Genomic DNA, 19,907 nt, shown 5'->3' with positions numbered 1-19,907 from the left:
AACAAGACCCACGCAGTGAACAGCGTATTTAATGACAGCAATGAAGGGATCGCTGACTACCGGGGCTTAATCACTCAGTGGTTTGGGGCACTGGCTGCCTCACTGCTCTGTTACGTGCTGGCTGATATTCTGGAGGGCTAACTTCAGCATTATTCCCAAAACGTATCTGTCGTCTTCATTTTCAGCCTCCTATGGCTCCCCCACCCCAAAGCCCCTCAAAGACACTGCAAGTCCAACCCTGTTTCTAGCCCCACGTGGTCATGTGCCAGCTGAATTGGTGACAACACACATGGCTTTTTATCCCAATGCAAATGTGCCCCAAGGGAGTCGTGGTTGCCCCAATTTGCTCTGGGAACTCAGTGGGGACAGAGTCCAGGGGACATGCATGCAGAGGGGCAACGGTGGCATAGAGGGCAGTGAATGTATTCTGATGCCAACTAGTGCATTGGTGCAAGAACTTGCACAGGATCGTGACTGAGCTGGCAGGTGCTTGCAATACAGGTGCTGTAGAATGGACGTAGAGTTTGTGCATCTAGATTTTCAGCTAGACAATGCGGCAATGAACATGGGGCTTCTTGTGGTGAGTGACGTCCTAGCGTGTGTTACTGGTATGGGAAAGTGGGAGTGGCTCCTTGGAAAAAGGAACAGAATTTTGTAACGTGCTGGTAATTTACTTTGACCTTTTGCATGGATTGTAGTAAATTCTAGGAGGCAGGATGAGCTCTCACTACAGACGTGTACCGGACCCCACTGTGCTGGGCACCAGTCTGGGGTGGGCCCTCTGGGTGCTACTGAAAGACAAATAAGTTTGATTTGGGCAGGCCATAGGCCTTGGGCTGGCCCTCTCCAAAGAGGTGAACTTCAGCCATAGTGATGAATTATGTTAGCACACTTTTCATGCTCGGCTGGTCCGTTGCCTGGTGCAAGGGGCTTAATTGCAGGGAATGCACAAATCTCTGAATTCAGATCCTGCCTCTGGAGGAAACAAGGAACTTACTTAGAGCCAGGGCCAAAGAAGCAAAAGTCTGACTGTAATTTGAGCTTGCATCCCATTTACACCCTTATGGATTTTAGTGGAACTTTCCTACCCCCAGATTGTTGGTTTTTAAAGCCCCCCGTGAAAAGCTTTTCAGTTTCAAGATTTTGCCCAATTAAAGAGCAAGAGTAGGAATTCAGAAGCCAAGCACCCGGAAAACAATAGCTGGCTTGACCCTCCCATGGAGTTATTTCCCAGCAGTTCCCGAGTCGCTCCTGGCAGCTTTCAGGAAACACACGTTGTAGGATGTTTCCCGCAGTTGCGCAGCTAGCTGTCTGCACTCAGCGCTTTCTCACAATTCAGCTCAGTGGCCTGCTGACCAGGGTGATGGACCTGCTCAGGGGTTGGGGGTAGACCATGGAGGGGAAGGATTCCTTGGGGGAGGGGAGGAAGTGGGGCAGCACTAGCCATACATCACCCCCTGCCCATATCCCCCCTCTACTGAAGGGCATAAGGTGAAGCAGCTGTGTGGAAAAACCTCTGTCCATGGCCCAGGATCTTGGTGGCCCAGATTACCCACCCTTTCCAGGGAGCTGACTGAGGGCCCCAAACCGGCCCCTCCAACTCAGGTGACTCCTTCCCAGGAAAAACCAAGAAGGCTTCCATATTATCAACCTTCATCATCCTTCTCATCAGCATGCACCACCTGTGTAGTGTCTCATCGAAACAGACTGGGCCCTGAGGCCCATCTTACAGACTGACCTGCCGTAGGTTTCAGGTGGGGATGCTGGAGCCCCACTGCATAGGAGCCAGTGATGCCCAGTTCTAACTTGTTGACTCTGTTAAGACTCATTCCTAGAGACACTGAGCACAAGCTGCTCCTCACTGTCAAGGAGCACCTCTGAGCCATACCTGGAGTAGCACTTTGCTCAAGTGACCAGCCCCCATCTCCCCCCTTCACCACAGGCCTCGAGGAAACTCCTCAGCTAAGCTCCAGGGTAGGCTGTGAGCACTTGAACTAGCACTTCTGCAGAATTTAAGCTTCCTGTTTGCTAAGAACCTTCCCTCAGTAAAATGCACATGGTGCTGGCTTCCTGAGGCTGCAGGCAGCTTGGGTGCTGCTGTTCTAGCTAGAGGGGCTAAGCTTCACTGATGCTATGGCAAGCAAAGGGAGAAGAATCTGAAATGGAGCTGGGGAAAGCTGAGCACCACGGCAGGGGAGGTCAGTGCAGGGGGACACTGAGGGAGCGGCGGAGTGGAAGAGGAGCCCTCCCCTTCCCAGCAGCCAGGCTTTGCGGGCAAAGGGAGAAGAGGGCTGGGAAAGAGTTGCTTTTCCACTTCTATCAGTCCAAGAGGTGTAGACTTAACCTGTCTCCATACTTCCACTTGCCAGAGATGAACACAAAAGAGGGATTCTCTGTAGGGTTGAGATGGGCCCCTGGCAAGAAGCCCAGCCCCATCCCTTTTCCCGGCAGTCTGTTTCACCAGGGCGTTGCCTTTCATACCTGCCTCTGGCTAGCAGGCAGCTGGCAAACTTTTCAAGCCCTGCCTTGAAGAGGCTCAGGAAAATCCTTAGTCACCCCTGGCAGAATAGCGGCTTGGGAGTTCAAGTGAGATCAAGAAGACCAAGCGGGGCAGGGGCAGTATTCTCAGCCAGGCAAAGGACTCGTCTGTGCCCTGTTGATGCAGCATTTTAGCCATGTGTTTGAGACCAGTCTCGTGAAAGCAGCACAATGCTGATATTCTGGCATGAGGCACCGTGATGCTGGTATGCCAGTAGATTAGGAGAACGGTGTTAGGCACCTTTATAACTGTGTCCACATTAGGCGTTGCACCAATTTAGTAGAAAATGCAAAACCATGCTCTGAAGTGTCCCTAGCCTCTGTTTGCCAGAAGCTGGGAATGGGCGACAGGGGACGAATCACTCGTTGATTGCCGGTTCTGCCCATTCCCTCTGAAGCACCTGGTGTTGGCCACTGTCAGAAGACAGGATAGTGGGCTAGATACACCACTGGTCTGATCCAGTATGGCTGTCCTATGTTCTTAAATCAGACAGTTAAGTCAGTACAAAATTCTGGGCCTAGACCCACCCTAACACCCCTTGGCCAGAGGAATGCAGTACAAAGAGGCATTCGTACACTTTCAGCCACCCCAAGGCCCCTTTACCCTGCCAGACTGGTGTGAGTGAGAATCCAGACCAGAGTGCACAGGAAGGGGGGGGTGTGGGGGGAGGTGCCCCTTGGCCTCCCTCACTGGCCCTGGTGTGGCGCTCACCATTATCAGGGCACTGGCTTGTTTTTAAGCTACCCAGCAGCAGCGCAGAGAAAAGGCAGGGAGCCGTTAGGTTAAAAAAGTGTTTGTTTTTTTTTAATTTTTAAATTAATAAAAAACCTTCAACCTGTTTAAGCAAGATTCTGATTTGGAAACTAAAGCCCAAAAGCTGCAGCCCCTCCCTGTTGCCCTGGCTGGACGGAGCCCCTGGCCCCTGCCGCTGAGCTGGGTGGGGGAGGATGGTCCTTTACAGTTTGCACAACTGCCCTTCCCGCTCGGCCTCGCCATGCGGAGCATTGTCTGGTGTAGGAACAGGGCCAGCGCAGGATGGTGAAGGAGACCAACTGTTCCCCAGGGCGAAGGGGGCAAAAGGGTGCATCCCGGGGCCTGGGCACAGTGACATTTAATTAGCATGAATCCCAGGCTCGCTTGTTTTCGGGGGCACGTGCCGCAGACGTGGATGATTTTCAACAGAGGCCAAAGGAGGAGGGCTTTACCACGCCCAGCAAGGATGTCCAGGAAATCCAGACCCCCAGCTCCACCCCCGAATCCTCTCGCTGACCCACAGTGGACTGGTCTACCTAGTATCTTGGAGTCACACTGTCCTTTGGGAGCTTCTGACGCCCGTTCCCTGGGCCTGCCAAAACACAGCCAGGTGTTACCGAGAGGGGAGAGGTGTTGGCAATGTGCCATGCTCCTCCTGGCCCAAGTTGTTCCGGCAGGGAAGCTGAATGCGCAGCCATACATTTCCTTCCCCAATCATGATCCTGCAGCACGGGAGCTCTGGGTTCAAGGAGCACGTTACATCCCTGTGTGGGACGCTTTCCAACAGTGGCCACGTTTCAGTGGGTGCATCTCCCCCTCCTCCCTCACTTGGTAAGAGCAGATTTCAGGCAAGCCACAGGTCCGAGTCATACAGCCTTCTGACGGCCAACCCCGTCTCATCTAGGGGCACCCCAGCAGCAGCCGCCAAAGAACAGGGGAGGGGGGAAGCGAAGCCAATGACAACAGCTTCTGAGCCACCCCCTCCTCTGCCCAAGGGAAGCGCTCAGTGTCCAGCAATGTCCTCTTCAGCCAAGCGGTGTCGTCACCATCCTGCGATTGCCCACCGGGCTGCCAGTCTCTTTCCATTGCTCTCATTCTCTCTGGATTTATATACATTAGATATTTATATATTATATAGTTATATATTAAAAAAGAGAAGACCAGTTATTGACTCTCCGGAAGGGAAAAACCACACGGGCTGACAACCATCCCAGCAGAGTTACAAAAAGAATTATAAAATATTCCAGTGCGATCTTCGGGAACCCCCTCCCCTACCGCCCTGATCTCCTGCACCTCTTCTCTGTTCTCCCCCCCGTCCACCCCCAGCCTCCCTCCCCCGCCACTTCAATGTTAACCAGTCTTATCTCTGCCCATCCATTGCAGCCATAGCTTTCTGCTGGGAGCCTCCTTGCTGAGACACGGGTGGCCACATGGGCTGCTGATGGTGGAGATGATGGTGGAGGTTGTGGCTGGTTGGAGAGGACGGTGGCATCCAGGCGGGTTGGTGGTTGGGAGGTGAGGAGGCCCAAAAGGGACTGAAGTTACCCGGTGGAGAGCAGGCCATAGATGTGATGGGGCTGTTGCTGCTCTGTAGGTTCTCTGAGGTCCGCAGCTTAGAAAACATAGCGAGCGCGTCCGGGAAGTTGGGAGGAGTGGCTGGAGTATTGCTAGGTGTGCACATCTGCAGGGAGAGAAAGGAGAGAGCATCAGACAGACTGTACAACACCATGCGAGAAAGGCAGAACCCATCATTGTCAGCTGGGAACTACCTGGATTAAGCCATTTCAGTCTCAAGGAAGGACGACACCAGCCCTCTTGCTGCGACTTTTCTCCTGCCATGACGTTGGGAAGGCCGCCAGCGATGGCCACCTGAGCAGCCCTACTGTAGAACTGACGCTGCTGCAGCCACCGCAATATCTAGCCCTGATCAGAGCAGGTCTCCGATGCGGTGGCCACAACTGTGGCTGGTGTACACTAGGGCTCCCAATGATGGTGGAGCTGAACTGATGTTCGCAACTGACGGTATAGTCAGGGCAACAGAGACTGGTTCCTTGCCCAAGGTCCCAACGAATGCCTCAAGCGTGACTCCCACTCCATTTCCCTGTCCACTGGGCTGGAGTGCTCCGATTGTAAGCCTCGGGCCCAGGGTATCCTGGGCTCCAATTCCACTGGTGACACCAACTTGGTTTGGCCTTGGAAAAGTTACTCAGCCTCTCTGCACCTCTACCGAGGGGATGTAAAGCCACTGACATCAGAGATGGAGGAGAGCCACTGCTGTAATGGCGTTCAGACCATCCCACTGGGGCCCATTCAGGATCGTGGTCTCTGTCATATTCCAGTATCAAAGGAACCCGCCCTTAGATTCCTCTACCACGTCTTGCCCTGCTGCTCGTCCCCATCCCCTGCTGGCCTTGGGCACCTGATGACCCTGACACTAGGCCTTTGCTAGCCTGCCAGACACCGGCCCCCTACAATACCACTTTCTAAGCTCTGCAAAGCACGCCAATGAGACAGCAGAGCGTCCCCACTGCTCTGCCTCGGAAGGAGGCTGCCGTCTTCTGACGGATGCTACCAGTAAAGCCCAACTTTTCTGCAACTGCACGGCCTCCCTCAGCGGGAGGGGGACCCATGTCCATGCCACAGAAATTTAAAGCCTCTCAGTTTGGACATCCCAAAGTCGCGGACCACATTGGAAGATCTTGGGATTTACCCGCCATCCAGCCTCAGAACAGGCTGAAACCAATCTACCCCTCCTCCACCCACCTCCCAAAGGCACCGGGATCTGAATCTCTGCAGTCAGCTCCTCCCTTTGCAGCACCCAGGATTCTCTCAGCAAGCTCCTGGCACAGCCTCTTCCCAACATTGGCTTTAAAAAGCTCCAGGGCTTAAGGTGTGGCTGTGCAAGGCTCTCCCCCTTCACCGGCCTTCAGGTGAAATTCACCGAGGCTCTGCCCTGGGCTCAGCCTGTTCTCTTGTGTTTTGCCTGGCTTTGTTTTGAGGCTGGTGCTGGCTCTGTACACAGAACTTCATTGCCGGATTCTCTTGCTGCTGTGCATCAAGATCTTAAAGGGGCGCTAGCAGGTTAAAATATGTAAAGCTATTTTAAAGGGATGCAACTGAAATGAAATCTAGTCAGTTGTGAAGGAGATTTAGTAGCAATATGGTCGTACTTAGGAACCCCAAGGTCAGGGCCTGCTGCACTTGGTACTCAGAGTTAGGAGTAGTTTTGGGTGCTCCAGCTGTCCCTGAACAATTCCCCCCCCCCCCCAACCACCACCAGTCAATCTCTGTAGTCATAGTCACATTTTCCTATTTAAAACCTTTCACACAACAGCAAAGGACAGAGACACCCAGGCAAAGAGGGGAAACCGACTAACTGATTTCACAGGGGAAAAGGATGAAACTGGCTATATGCAAAGTGCTGCCAAACGAACAAACCAACCAAAAAAGGAATGTTTCAAATAACTGTTCAGTTCCAGTATCCTAGGAGTTACTGTAACAATAGGTGTAAACAAACAAACAAAAAAACCCCAAACAAATCTGACTTGGAGGTTGGGGTCCAATTAGTCCAATACTAACGGTACTTGAAATGGAGAGATTTTGAAAGTCTAGTTGGCATTTATTCTTTCAAACGTGTTGTGATAGTAAAAATAAACTAGCCATTTCACTCCCTGCTTTAATCGCAACCCCCTGCAGGGGAAATTTTACTTTAAAAGCCCAACTCCAAGCAACAGAGTTTTTAAAAGGTCCCAGAAACATTTCTAGGGTTTTGTTTTGTTTTTTTTAAAGCCTAACTTTTGGGTCAAATCAATGGAGAGTCCCTTTAATTTACTACAAGAAACAACCCTAAAGAGAGTCAACCAGAAGGTCGCGAAAAAGGTGACAAACCAGTTCCAGGTACCTCTCTGAAAGACTGTCCCAATATTCTGATAAGGTGCCTCCTATTCTGCCCTTGTGATCTGTTCTGCAAGTTGCAGGTATTTTCAAAAGTCATAACTGACATGACAAAAATCTAGAAACTCAATTTCCTAAAGCACATGAATGGATCTCCACATCCAGGGTCTGACAACAAATCCAGCATTGTAGTCAGCATAATTTAGGACGTGAACATAACCAAAGTAGCTCTATGGTTCCTCCTCATGCCTTTCCAAGGCAAATCAGGCCTGTATTATTTCTTCCTCTGATCTATTACCACTTCTTTTTTGCAAGGCATCACTAGTGTGAGAGAAGCTGGATCTACCTGAGTTTCCAGCCTCTGCTCCAAAAATCACAGGCTCCCTTTGGGTTAAGTCCAAGAGCGTATGTTGCAGATATCAGAGCGGTGCCAAGTCTGCCTATAGCCAGTGGAGGGGAATGAAGAGGGTGAAAGGAAATTTCAGCTCTTACAGGAGTAAAGGGTCTTGCAAACCACAGCCTTCCCCAACCATCTCTCCAAACAGTTTCCATGAAAACCAAGGATCTAGTGCAAGAGATCTGATCTCCCGCCTAACCCGTGGCTGGACTCGGGTTCAGTTTTTCCCATTCACTAGGAGTTAAAGGTTCCAATGGAAAAAAAGTGATTCAGAGGCTATAAAGCAGCCCCTGAACACATGGCAGTGAGTGTCTGCCTGATCAGCGGTCTCGTGGGGGGGAAGACGTGTGTACATGCAGTGCTAATCCTGCTGCTGAACAAGTGTCCAGATTGTGGGTCCCCTCTTCTGGACTCACCAGGGCCTCATGTTAACAATATCCCAGCGACCCAGGGTAGCAACCGAGACAGGAGCGTTACCACAACAAACAGAACTTGCAGGATGAGCGGCTGCCTCTGCGGTCTCACTGAGGACTTTGCTCTGATTGGGTTACTGCCACTCTGCTCCTCAATCCCCAGGCTCTACCCCCCGCTCCCCCCCCAGCACCGAGGACACTGGGGGACGGCAAATGCCCTCAGCACAGTCTGATTGGCTCAGCTTGCCCCACCTTCATAATCTGTGAATCTTTCAAAGGCGTGTTTAAGAGGTGAAACAGAGGTTTGTTTGGGATTTTTTAAAGGCAAAATCAGAGAGGCCCCCCGAACCCCCACCTGCCATTTCCACCCACTATAAATAGACCAGGAGAAACAATGTGTTCAGAAGGACAGAATATGCCATAGGTTTGGGAGAGTGAAGGGGAGGAACCTGGCTGGGGAGAAGGGAAGTGCACCAGAGGCTGCAGAAGCACCCTCTAGGACTGGCAGGCCCCGTGCACAACTCAGATAAAGTGAAGAGGAAGGAGAAGTCATTAGATCATTACAGCCATCTCAGGGGACAAAACCTCGGGGGAGGGGGGAGGGGGGGACTGGCTATGCAACCGTTTGCAGAAGTGAAGCAATCTTTGTACACTCAGACCACTGGTGTGGGTGGTGCCAGAGAGACCGACAGGAGAGGTCTTTGCACCAAAGATTTTACACAATATAACTTCTTTCAGGTCTCCCTTGCAGAACTCTACCAGCCCCCAGCAAGCAATGCTGGACAGATGAGGAAGTTCTCCCTTGAGGCCCCTAGCTGCTACTGTAATGCAAATAAACTTCCTTCCATTATAATCCAGGTGAAGGGTGGATGAGTAAATTTTGTGCTGGGGCTAGTGGTCCTTTGCAAGACTGTTCTTGGCTATTTAGATGATCTCGCCTTCTAACTATCCCCCAGTCACAATTTACCCAGCTCTAAGGGAGTGAGAAAGAAGTGGATTTATACACGCCCCCAAAAACTTCAGAGAGGACAAACACAACAGCCACTGTGAAAAGCAACTTATCAGCTTTTTTCCATTTCCTGGTAAACCAGGATAGTTCTGTGCATTCATTCTAATTTTAGTCTCAAGTGCCCTCCCCCCACTCCTTTCTAGGCCGTCCCCAGGGCTCCAGCTTAGTCTTGTGATAGGTCTTTATATTTTTGTAATCAGTGTCACACCCTCTCTGTGCAACGGCAGAGAGAGAGAAAACTCCAACTCCGAGACCAGCCCACGAGAGACGGAGCAAGCTAGCTAAAGCTAGTGCACAGAGAGCGCACGCCACCCAGTCTACGGAGCAGCAGAATGGATGTGAAAAAAAGCATAACTAGCAGATGCAGAAAACCGGATAGCCTGGGATGTACGGGGAGCAGGCAGCAGCCTGTATCATCATCAGGCTCTGACGTCTGTGGGAGTCAATCAACTTCGATGCACTTGGCTGGAGGCAAAAAAGCTGATAAGATGCAGTCCCCTGCTTGAGACAGTTTGGGGAGTAACTAGGCCCTGATTCAGCAAAGACTTTGGCACGTGCTTAACTTTAAGCACATGGGTGAGTGCTTTGCTGAATCAGGGCCTCGATCAGCACAGTAACAAAAGGTGGATGCTTCACAGAGAATCGCATGGTTGTGCCTGGATAAAGAGGAGTTAGGAACACAGCCCACAAAGGTCACACCCTTGTGATTCAAAGGAAAGGTTCAGGAAGTCACTAGTGGAGTCCGTCCCTCCTGCTACAAGAGGGACACACCCAGAGAGGGAGATTGTCCCAGCTGCTCCCCTCTAGCGGCCCAGGGCAGAACGGCAAGCCCAGAACTTAAGAAATACCAACACTGGCCAAAATAATGAATGCGGGAGGGTGCAGGCATGAGGGAAGGGAAGGGATTGCAACACACACACACACACACAGTGACTCACCCTTCCTAACCGCCCCCTTCAACAACAACAAACAAAAGCTGCAGAATGAATCCTGTAGCTCAGCAACCGGAAGCAGAGTTGCTAGTTTTAGTCTTGGGCATAATCTCCAAAATCGCTACCCGGCGTGAGACTCCATTACCGACCTTCCGGAAAACTCCCTCTTTATAAACAGTCTTGTAAGAACAATTCCCAGAGTCTGCCTCCAAGCGGTTTGGAAAGCATGTTTTAAAAAGGACAAGGGGTTTGTTGGGTTTTTACAAAAGGACAAGATCTGTATGTGTCTTCCCCTTAAAGAGAAGCACTGCACCAAAACCTTGTCCACACACAGACGTTGCACCAGTTTAAAAACTGATTCAGTTGCTCTAGTGCAAACCTGAGTGTGTGGACTCTCTGAACTCGTTTTATTGCAACTTGAAGCTCCACTCGTAAAAGTCAGGTTTAAATTGAACTAAGTGTCCACAAAGGGATCCGCATTGGTTTAAGAAATCAGATCAAACACTTATTGTGTTCAACTTTGTGAGTAAACCAGGCCTAAGTTAACTTCTAAACATTGTACTTGTTCTTCATGTATGTTCTACTCATCCAGAAAGGCAGAGCTGCCACAGTCCTCCTGCAGGTCATTGAGACTTGGGTATAGTTAAGTCCTTTAAAAACCTATCCTAATTAAACCCCTCTTATATGAAATGTGTGTCAAGTTTCTAAGAAGCCTCTTTCTTTGTACCTTCAAAATTTGTGCCTGCAAACAGGCTCTTTCATACAGCTGCCTTGTGTGCTGGGAGGGAGTGAAGAGGCAGAATTTTGTAACTGGTGCCAATTCTATGGGAGTGAAGTTGCATTAAACCTGATTCACTCCCCCACCATACACAGTTGCCCATATCGGTTTGGGGAGGAGAAGGGTGAGTGTGTTCAAGATCTTAAGACTCATGTCTAAGGTTTTTTGTTTTGTTTTTTTAAGTGTTTGCCACACAACCTAACAGGCAATCTAACTGATTTTCCCAGCCTAGTGATTTCTTATCTAATTAGACTGTGGAATTCATTGCCACAGGAGGTCAGTAGTGCTAAAAACATATTCATATAAGTGCCCAATCTTTTACTCTTGATAATAATATCCAGAGTTGTTATAGGTAGCGCTAATTAATTTTGGACGAGACAAAACCTCATGCTTCAAAGTTTAAGACACTCTCATTATTAAGTACTAGACAGAAATCTTTGGTGGAAGGATTAGGGAGCATCTGTCTCCTGTGGGATTCTTACACTGGCCTCTGTCACAGCTGGAATACTGAACTAGATGGATCTTGGGTCTGATCCAGTCTGGCTATTCCTATGTAGTGAATACACTAACAGAGAGTTTCAGGATTTACCTTCTTCTTCCCACATAACTTTTGTATCTTCTCTTGGTAATTCTTGGTGACAGCTGGGATTATGCAAAGCGCTCCAATAATGTAGGTTGAAAGCACCCCTAAATGTTGCAGCCAAAAGGAATCCAGGTGGGTTGTCCTCATCTCACCTTAGTTTAAAGACAGCAGGCCCAATTCTGCCATGTTACCCACACAGAGTAGTTCTCATGAAATGAATGGGGCTATTTGTGGAGAAAGGCACTATTCAATACAAGGTAGCAGAATGAGACCCAGGGTTAGGGCGGTACAAATTACTGAACGCAAACCAGGTCATGTGCAAAGTGGCCTGAGTGCCTAAATCTTCCGTCAAAGAGCAAGGCAGAAGAAATGATCATAGTTTCGGGAGAAGTGACAGCCAGCAGAAAGTGATTTGCAATACATAGCTACAGGTCCCCAGATGCTCTGTTGGTTGCGGGGAGCAATAGGAGAGAAATATCACAACTTGCAGACTCTGGCTACGCAAGTCCTATTCCGCTTCCTCTGTTGGACCAGCAGAGCCTGAGTCTGTTTGTTTGAACTTCAAGAGATGGTTTCAGAGTAACAGCCATGTTAGTCTGTATTCGCAAAAAGAAAAGGAGTACTTGTGGCACCTTAGAGACTAACCAATTTATTTGAGCATAAGCTTTCGTGAGCTACAGCTCACTTCATCGGATGCATGCTGTGGAAAGTGTAGAAGATTTTATACACACAAAGCATGAAAAAATATACCTCCCCCCACCCCACTCTCCTGCTGGCAATAGCTTATCTAAAGTGATCACTCTCCTTACAATGTGTATGATAATCAAGGTGGGCCATTTCCAGCACAAATCCAGGGTTTAACAAGAACGTCGCGGGGGGGGGGGGGGGGGGGTGTTAGCCACTCCCAGTCTCTATTACCAGCAGGAGAGTGGGTTTGTGGGGGGGTGGGGGGGGGGTGAGAAAACCTGGATTTGTGCGGAAATGGCCCACCTTGATTATCATACACATTGTAAGGAGAGTGACCACTTTAGATAAGCTATTGCCAGCAGGAGAGTGGGGTGGGGGGAGGTATTTTTTCATGCTTTGTGTGTATAAAAGATCTTCCACACTTTCCACAGTATGCATCCGATGAAGTGAGCTGTAGCTCACGAAAGCTTATGCTCAAATAAATTGGTCAGTCTCTAAGGTGCCACAAGTACTCCTTTTCTTTTCAAGAGATGGTGTAAGGGCCATTTATTCCCTAAGGGGCTAGATTCTGATCTCAGCTACACTTGGGGTAGCAGGATCAGTCCCAGCTGATTTCAGTGGAGTTACTCCAGGTGTACCCCAGAGTAACAGGATGCTGCCCCTCAGACTTCTGCCTGAAAAATGGAGGAAAAGAGGTGGGTTTGATCCCCAAATTCCCCTGGGTCCTTTTCATTCAGACACCATCAATAACTTGAATTGCTTTTTATTCTTTGGCGCTCAGCTGCCTTCAGGACAAGCCCATTTGACAGGTTGAATAAATAAGTTAATCTCGTTTGTGCTCAGAAGACACGACCCCACGTGACAGCATGAAAAAACTGGAGGGATGGGGCTTCTGAGCTGCTGGACTTTTGTGCATTGGCTAGATATTGCAGGTTTAACGAGAACACTGGCCAGAGAAACGCACTCCGTCGGGAGCTGAACCTTCACCCCAGGGGCAGGAGGAGAATTTTTTTTTTTTTTTTAAACAAAGTGATTAGAACAAACAAAAAGCAACAAGGACAAATGGGCTCTTCTTTTCTGGCTGGTTTGCTTTACGGGACCCAAACCTTTCAGGATATCAGCTCCTTGCCACAGGGGCATTTGCTGCTTTAAGGACTGACTTCTGTACATCCAAGGGCAGGGAAAGGTGGGTCTCAAACCTGCCTCATTTGGATCCTTACTACACCAGCCCGTGCTTGAGAAAACAGCTGGAACACTGGAACACAAGGGGGGGATATTTTGCTTGCATTCTGCAGGCACCTTTTTGCTCCTGTGATTTTTCCCAACGCACCATGGCGTGGGGAGAGGAACAGAAAACAGACAGCAGCAAAAGACAGGGGCCAAAGGGGGGTGATTGGGGCATCTGTATGCAGGGACAGAGACCCTCCTTGTTGCAGGCAAGGACCTGCAGTTTTATCAGGAGAGCTGATTAACTTCCCACCCAGCTATGTCAATATCAACATCCCCTACACTTTACTGCAACTAATCAGATCCAGTAAAAAGCTAGAGCAGGTTCCACTGTCAGTTTATCCATCCAATTAAAAACAAAAACCACCCCAAAACCAAACAATTCAACACCTTAGAGCCGCTTTAGAATCTGGACACTCACAGTTTGAGTCTATCCTTCAACAAGTGAAATCTGGCTATTAGACATTTCTGTTCTGGAAATTATGTGGAACTTTCAGTTACCAGGTAAAAGGCCCCAATCTGGCAATGAACTTCAGGCAGCCAGACTCCAGTTGAGCTCCATGGGGGTGTTGCCAGGCTGAGCAGTCTGCAGGACTGGGGACTAAAAAGCACCCCATTTGCTACATGACTTTTCTCCTGTCCACAAAGAATACTTTTTTTTTTTTTTTTTAAACTGATGAAGTTACCCTTGGGTGTCCCAAGAAATTCTTCACTTAGAAGGTTCACATCGCATTTCAGATGGGTGTATCGACAGGCTGGAAATAGGATAATATGAGCGACTTATTTATAAGGTTAATGGCATGTAAGAATTTGTGATCTGGGGAGTATCCCTTATCTAAAGAGAAACAGGTATATCTGTGAGATGGTGCATAGCTGCTCACTTTGTGTGATTTTGTTGGGGTTTGCTCATAGCTTTACTTGTACAATTGTGTTTCAGAACAAATCAAGATACCGTAAAAGCTCTCCTCTTACTCTCCATTCTCTCAGTGATCAGAATTGTTCATGGCATTTAAGTTTGAGCAGAAATCTCAAGACGTTAGGGCAGGGAACACCACCCAACAACAAAAATGTGGCACAAAAGTCAGACTAGTATCTGGGAACAACAGATGAATAACATTTGGCAAACAGAAGGGTCACATTGCGGATCATGACATGTATACCAGTTTCCTGATTAATGTGTAACTGGTTATAAAAAGAGGGAGGGGTGAAGCTAGCCTACCAAGCAGCGAAGATTTCCTTTGCTTGGAAATACTATTAAGCTGCTTTTAGGGAATCCAGCATTTGTAAGCTTATAATGAAGAGGGTGAAAGCTGGACAGCACTGAGAGGTTCTAAAGCATTCAGGGATAGGCTCCTCTGCCTTTTTATTTTGATGAGACAACGTCATAACTGAAGATCTGCTTAGATCTGAGTGTCAAATCATTTTATGAGTAATGGGACAAGCATGTCAGTGTCACTGCTCCTGCATCTGACTAAGTATCAGGGTTCAAAGATTTTTAGAACACCAGAAATGAGTGTTCAGCGTTGAATGTCAGTGATTTTTTTAAGCTATTGGCTAAAATGTTGGCCTCCCTTATTTAAAAAAAAAAAAAAAAAAAAAAAAGAGAGCTTGGAGGGAGATTTCACTTCTGTTCATATTCCAGTTTTGGGTTTCTAATACTCTCGTGTAAACCAGCCTGATTAAAACTCGTTAAGCTTCCTGTAGCAACCAGGCAGTAAATGATTCAGATTGGTAAGGAATCATTCCTGCTGTGAGTTAAGCATTTCAAACAGCTTGAATCACCTCTGCATCTTCAGAGTTTGATCCGGGTTTGTAAACTAGTAACTGCAACCTCTAGCTTTAGTGAAAGCTTGCCCTCAATCAAGCCACCCAAGGACGGTGCCTATGAATTTCCAAGTTAATTTACAAATACAAGATAGGATAAATCTAGTGTTAGGCCTAGGAGTAAAGGAACAAGATAAATCTAGTTCCTTTCCTGGAGGCTTTCCTAGTGTGCTAGCAAGAAATCCTGAGACTCAGTCCAGTGCCTATCTGACTTCTATGTCCAGCTCAGCCACTAGCTTGCTGCATGACCTTGGGCAAGTAATTTAATCTGTGCCTCAGTTTCCCCTCCCACAATCAGTCTTGTCTATTTAGACTGCAAGCTCTTCAGGGTAGGGCTGTTTGCACAGCACCTAGCACAATAGGGAACTGTTTCTGCTGAGGCTTCTAGGTGTTACCATAATACTCTAATGCTGGGGAGAAATTTTGTGCCAGGAAGGGAAAAAATAAGTGAGGAAATAAGAGCATTAATACAAAGTTCCCAAGAGCCATTTTTCTGTTTTATTCCAAATCTTTTAGAACTGGCCACAGGTTTTAACAATGGCAAGTACAGGAAAAGAAAAATCTATGACTTAGCCTCCATCTACTATTATCCTCACACACAGCACTGGTTTAGTTTCCTAAAAAAACTTCCTCTGTTTCGCTAAAGAGACTTGCCCTCAGCCAAGGTCAAGTAAAGTTTTGCTGAAAGTTCTAAGGAAACATTCAAGGGAAAGGGCCTGCCCCCCTTTCCCATCCCAATTCACTTAGATCTTTTACTTGTTATAACTATCTAGATCTATGTGAAGACAAACTATTTCCTGGCAGACATTTTGGCTCCTGTTTACATTTGCAGTCTGTGTATTTCTCTTGTTGCAGACCAATATGGCTGTCACGAGGACTGACAGTTTTGAATGCACAACCACTTCTGCTTGCAGCCTCATGTTCCCCTCCCCAGTATCAAAGGTGGCCTCTAAAAATGCAGACTCTGCCTGTGCAAAAGGAGGGAATCCCTCCCCTTGGTTCCATATTTTTATATGGCTTTTCACAAGAAAACTTTAACAGGTAAGGGGATGGGTAAGAGTGGCATCTGATGAAGCATTTGTAGCTGCTTTTATGAGGCTGTCAGAGATAAGAAATAACCTCTTCGGATTTCATTTATTCATGAGATTAAGGAATGGGGCGGGGGGGGGAAGAGAGTAAAGACACCACTGTAAATTTCATTCTAGCCCACAGGAAGTGAAGATACCATAGGGAACAGCACGTGTCTGTGAAGTTTGGGTCACTTACCATTTGATGGTGGTGATGATTGTTGGGAATGTTAGTTTCTTGAAAAAATGCACTCAAAGCAGTCTGCAAAAAACAACAACAATTAGTTAATTCCAGCAGCCGGACAGAGCGTAGGGGGAAATGCAAACACACAGGATAGGGGCTAGTGTTAGTAAAGACCCTGGAAATGTTTTGTTTTATAAAACAAGCGATTGGATCTTGTTTTTCCTCCCTTAAAGTATGTTTCAACTGTAAACAAATCATTTGAGACAACAAACAAACATGACTGATCTAGCTGTTTGCATTTCACAACACAGGCCTAGACTGGCTTTGAAATGCTAATTTTCTCCCTCGCAAAAGGAGGAATGAAGCTACAAAGGAATCCAAAACAAGAACACAGCCCCGAGCCCTTCCCCAACTGGATTGATCCCATGCCTCCCTAACCCAGAAACACAAAACACTGCCAGGGAAGGAAGAATCTGGCCGAAGTACCAGCAAAGCGCTTCAGTAAAATCTGGCCAAGAGACCCCATGTCGGTTTCGTTAACACGAGTGACATTAAATCAGGGAAGGAAAAGGGGCAGGGTAATGAAGTCTCCCCAGGAATGTAAGCCTTCGCCCACAGGCCAGCAAGAAATTGACAAAGCCCCACGTGTAATTATTTCCTTTGAGGTGAACAGTTTTGTTTTTTTTAAACTACACTTGTCATCCGCTTCCTCCCCCCGTCTTTATCCACGTGTAGGGAGTTAAAGCCGTTCTCACCTTACATAACATCCCCCCGTTTAAAAAAAAACACAACCGAAAAACGGGTACACCGCATTTTACTACACAGGCTTTCTCCGTATTCCTCAGCTCCGTGTAGGGCTGGGAAGGGGTTCACTCCGTAGTGAATCCTCTCCCCAGCTCTGGAGCAAGCTTCCCCTATGAATTCTCTCCCCCACCACAGAAATCGGGGCGAAGAGAGACCAGACCACGTTTCTATGCTTCATTCCACGGCCCAGGAGAGCCACAGATTTAGTTACAGCGCAATACATAAATTGGTACCAGGAGATCTGCAAGCCGGTTCCCCCCCCCCGCCAGGAAATTACATGAATAAAATGTACTCTCCCCTCTTCCCACAACAGCAGCAACAGACATTACGTGCGAGGCCTCGTGAGTTGCTGGCCCCTGAAGGCACTTGCTGCAATAGGTAATCGTAATGAAGTCCTAGTAAAAGGATTGTTTATGTGCAGCTTGCCATTCAGCGGCGGCGCCAGGGCCCCGTGTGGCACGGCCGGCCGTGTGTCCCAGCTCTGTTGTTATTTAAAGCCGCGTACACACACACACACACACACATTCCACCCCCACAACTGTTTCCAAGGCCAACTGTTTTAGCGAGAAAGGAGAAGCGATGAGGCGGAGGAAAGGGGTGAATCCAAGGGTGGAAGGAAAGGCAGGAGGAGCAGCACGCGAGGCTCCCACGGACCCTGCGCCCCCGTGGGGTGTCGTCCCCCCCCTCCGCCCGGTCAAGCCACGCCACGCACCTCGAACTGCCAGTGAGCCGCCTGCAGCAATTGCTTCGCCTGGTCGGCCGCGCAGCCCGCGGCCAGCACGAACTGGTTGATCATGACCTGGTGTCTCAGCTCCTCCATATTCACCGACATGGCGAGAGAAACGAAACCACAACAACGGGGGAAGCGGGGCAGAACACACACACGGTGCCGCTGCGGCGTGCGTGGGGAGGAGAAATCCACAAAGGCCCTTCCCTCCTCCTCCTCCACCCCACACTCGGCTCCCCCTGGCCCCTCGGATCGGCCAAGCCACCCCTGCTTCCCCCCGCCTGCTTCAGTCGGCACCGAGCCGGTTATGTTGTGCTCCCCCCCTGCCCCAGTTCCTCAGCTCCTCGGCGGCTTGAGCACCACAAACAACAGCAGCAGGGGAGGAGCATGTGGGGAAAGATGGGGGGGGGGGGGGGAAGACCGGAGATGTCTCAACGTTCCGTTCCCGGCGTTCCGAGCCCGCTGATTGGCCACCGCCGTGTTCTTCACATGTATGAACGTTCGATTCGAATCTTCCAGCTCCCCAGGCTGTGGCTGTTTCTCTCGCTCCCTTCCCCCCCAGCTCATGCTTCATTGGGGGAGAATGAGCCATCGGGCTCTTTCCCCATTGGATGGCTGCTGTGTTTTGGATCGGGAGAGGTCCATCATTGGCCTCTGTCTTTCCAGGGGCGGGGTGAGGCTGTGCTCTTGTGCGAACTGAGCTGGAAAGCACGGCCGGCTTGTTGATTGGCTGTCACTCCTTTCTGTTTTTCTCTGGTTGAAAAAAAATGTTTGTAAAGCCAAGTTCATTCAGGAGCTTCATTGAAACCAACATGCTCAGCTGGAAAAGCAGGACTCGACTGAGCAAGAGCAGAAACAGCTCTGACTCATTTCCTTTGAAAGAACGAGTGATCCTGAGAACCAAATTTATCACAATAGAAAGCACATTTGCAACTTCCGATTCTTGCAGTTTATTTAATCCTGGGGGTTGAGGGTTGTTATTTCTTGTTATTTATTTATTTTTGATTAGTTTTGAGACATGGCCAAACAACGGCAGCCAATTTCCGCCCTGGTAAAAAGCTGCAATGTCACAACTCTGCATTTCTGTAACACCTCAAACCTTCATGCCCTTTGAGGGCATGGGAAGGATTCAGAATCAGTCCCTTGGATGGATCTGTGTGAGAATCCCACTTCCAGTGAAAAGTTAATTCTGCAGGGCCCTGTTATCCCACCAGTTGCATATGTGGAATTCCCACTGGCTTCTGCCTATAACTGCCGAGACAATCAGGCCCCAGGTCTCTATGGCGTCAAAGCTGGGCTGTGTTCCTGGCTCTGCTACAGGCTCACAGTGTGACCTTGAGCAAGTGACATTGCTGCTCTGTGCCTCAGTTTACCTATCTGCAAAATGCCTTTAATTATAGTTTCTCACAGACTTCAAGTTTTTGAAGCACACAGACAATAAACTGTTGAGTGCCATAGAAATGTCTGTTAGTCTATAAGGTGCCACCGGACTCTTTGCCGCTTTTACAGAAGTGATGACAAACCAAATTCTGACAGAGGGTCTTAATGAGGCATAAATGAATGAAGATGCACACAGTCCATGTGGGACAGGCAAGTGTCATTCTTGTTTTACAGATGTGGAACTGAGGTAGAGAGAAGTCAAGTAATGTGAGATCACACACAATGTATTTGGAGCGCTAATATTAGGCCTTAGGAATTCCTGACTTCCAGCCCCTTGCTCAGTCCACTAGCCTCTATTGGCTCTCTTGCTGAATTTGTGTGAGGAGCCATTCATTTTTCCTGAATGAGTTTCCCACCGGGACCATCCTTAGGGGCAAGCGATCACCCTGCACAGCAACACCTGAGGGTGCACTCGGGTGTTCTGCTCACACACACTTTTTTTTTTTTTTTTGCTCAGCTGCTCAGGAAGCGACAGAAACATTTTCTGCCCTGGGTAGCAGAATGCCTAGGGTTGGTCCTGCTTGCCACAGTCAGGTGAAGGTGACCTGCAGAGGCTTTGTACTTGCCAAGATCTGAATTTAGAGCTCTAATTGGTGTTTTTCCAAGAGCAGACAGTGTCAGGCACTTTAAACAGTGTATGAGAGCTGCT

General features: G+C 48.7%; 1 protein-coding gene across 1 annotated transcript; it reads right to left on the bottom strand.

The window, feature by feature from the left end:
- Positions 1–4,642: 4,642 nt before the first annotated feature.
- On the bottom strand, positions 4,643–18,072 carry UBALD2 (UBA like domain containing 2). The gene is made up of 3 exons (XM_074972252.1): positions 17,804–18,072; positions 16,303–16,365; positions 4,643–4,973 (listed from the first exon to the last, which is right to left on the bottom strand). The coding sequence occupies exons 1-3, from the start codon at positions 17,921–17,923 to the stop codon at positions 4,653–4,655; spliced, it is 504 nt and encodes a 167-aa protein (XP_074828353.1). The 5' UTR covers positions 17,924–18,072; the 3' UTR covers positions 4,643–4,652.
- Positions 18,073–19,907: the final 1,835 nt, after the last annotated feature.

The sequence above is a fragment of the Natator depressus genome, chromosome 14, assembly GCF_965152275.1.
Source record: "Natator depressus isolate rNatDep1 chromosome 14, rNatDep2.hap1, whole genome shotgun sequence".
Lineage (NCBI taxonomy): Eukaryota > Metazoa > Chordata > Testudines > Cheloniidae > Natator > Natator depressus.
This window is presented reverse-complemented; position numbering and strand designations above follow the sequence as displayed.

Excerpts from the sequence above, each read along its gene's own strand:
- UBALD2 (XM_074972252.1), bottom strand. The coding sequence starts at position 17,923 with ATGTCGGTGAATATGGAGGAGCTGAGACACCAGGTCATGATCAACCAG. Across the intron at positions 16,366-17,803 it reads CGGCTCACTGGCAGTTCGAG|ACTGCTTTGAGTGCATTTTT; the intron begins GTGCGTGGCGTG and ends TGTTTTTTGCAG. Across the intron at positions 4,974-16,302 it reads ATCATCACCACCATCAAATG|ATGTGCACACCTAGCAATAC; the intron begins GTAAGTGACCCA and ends CTCTCCCTGCAG.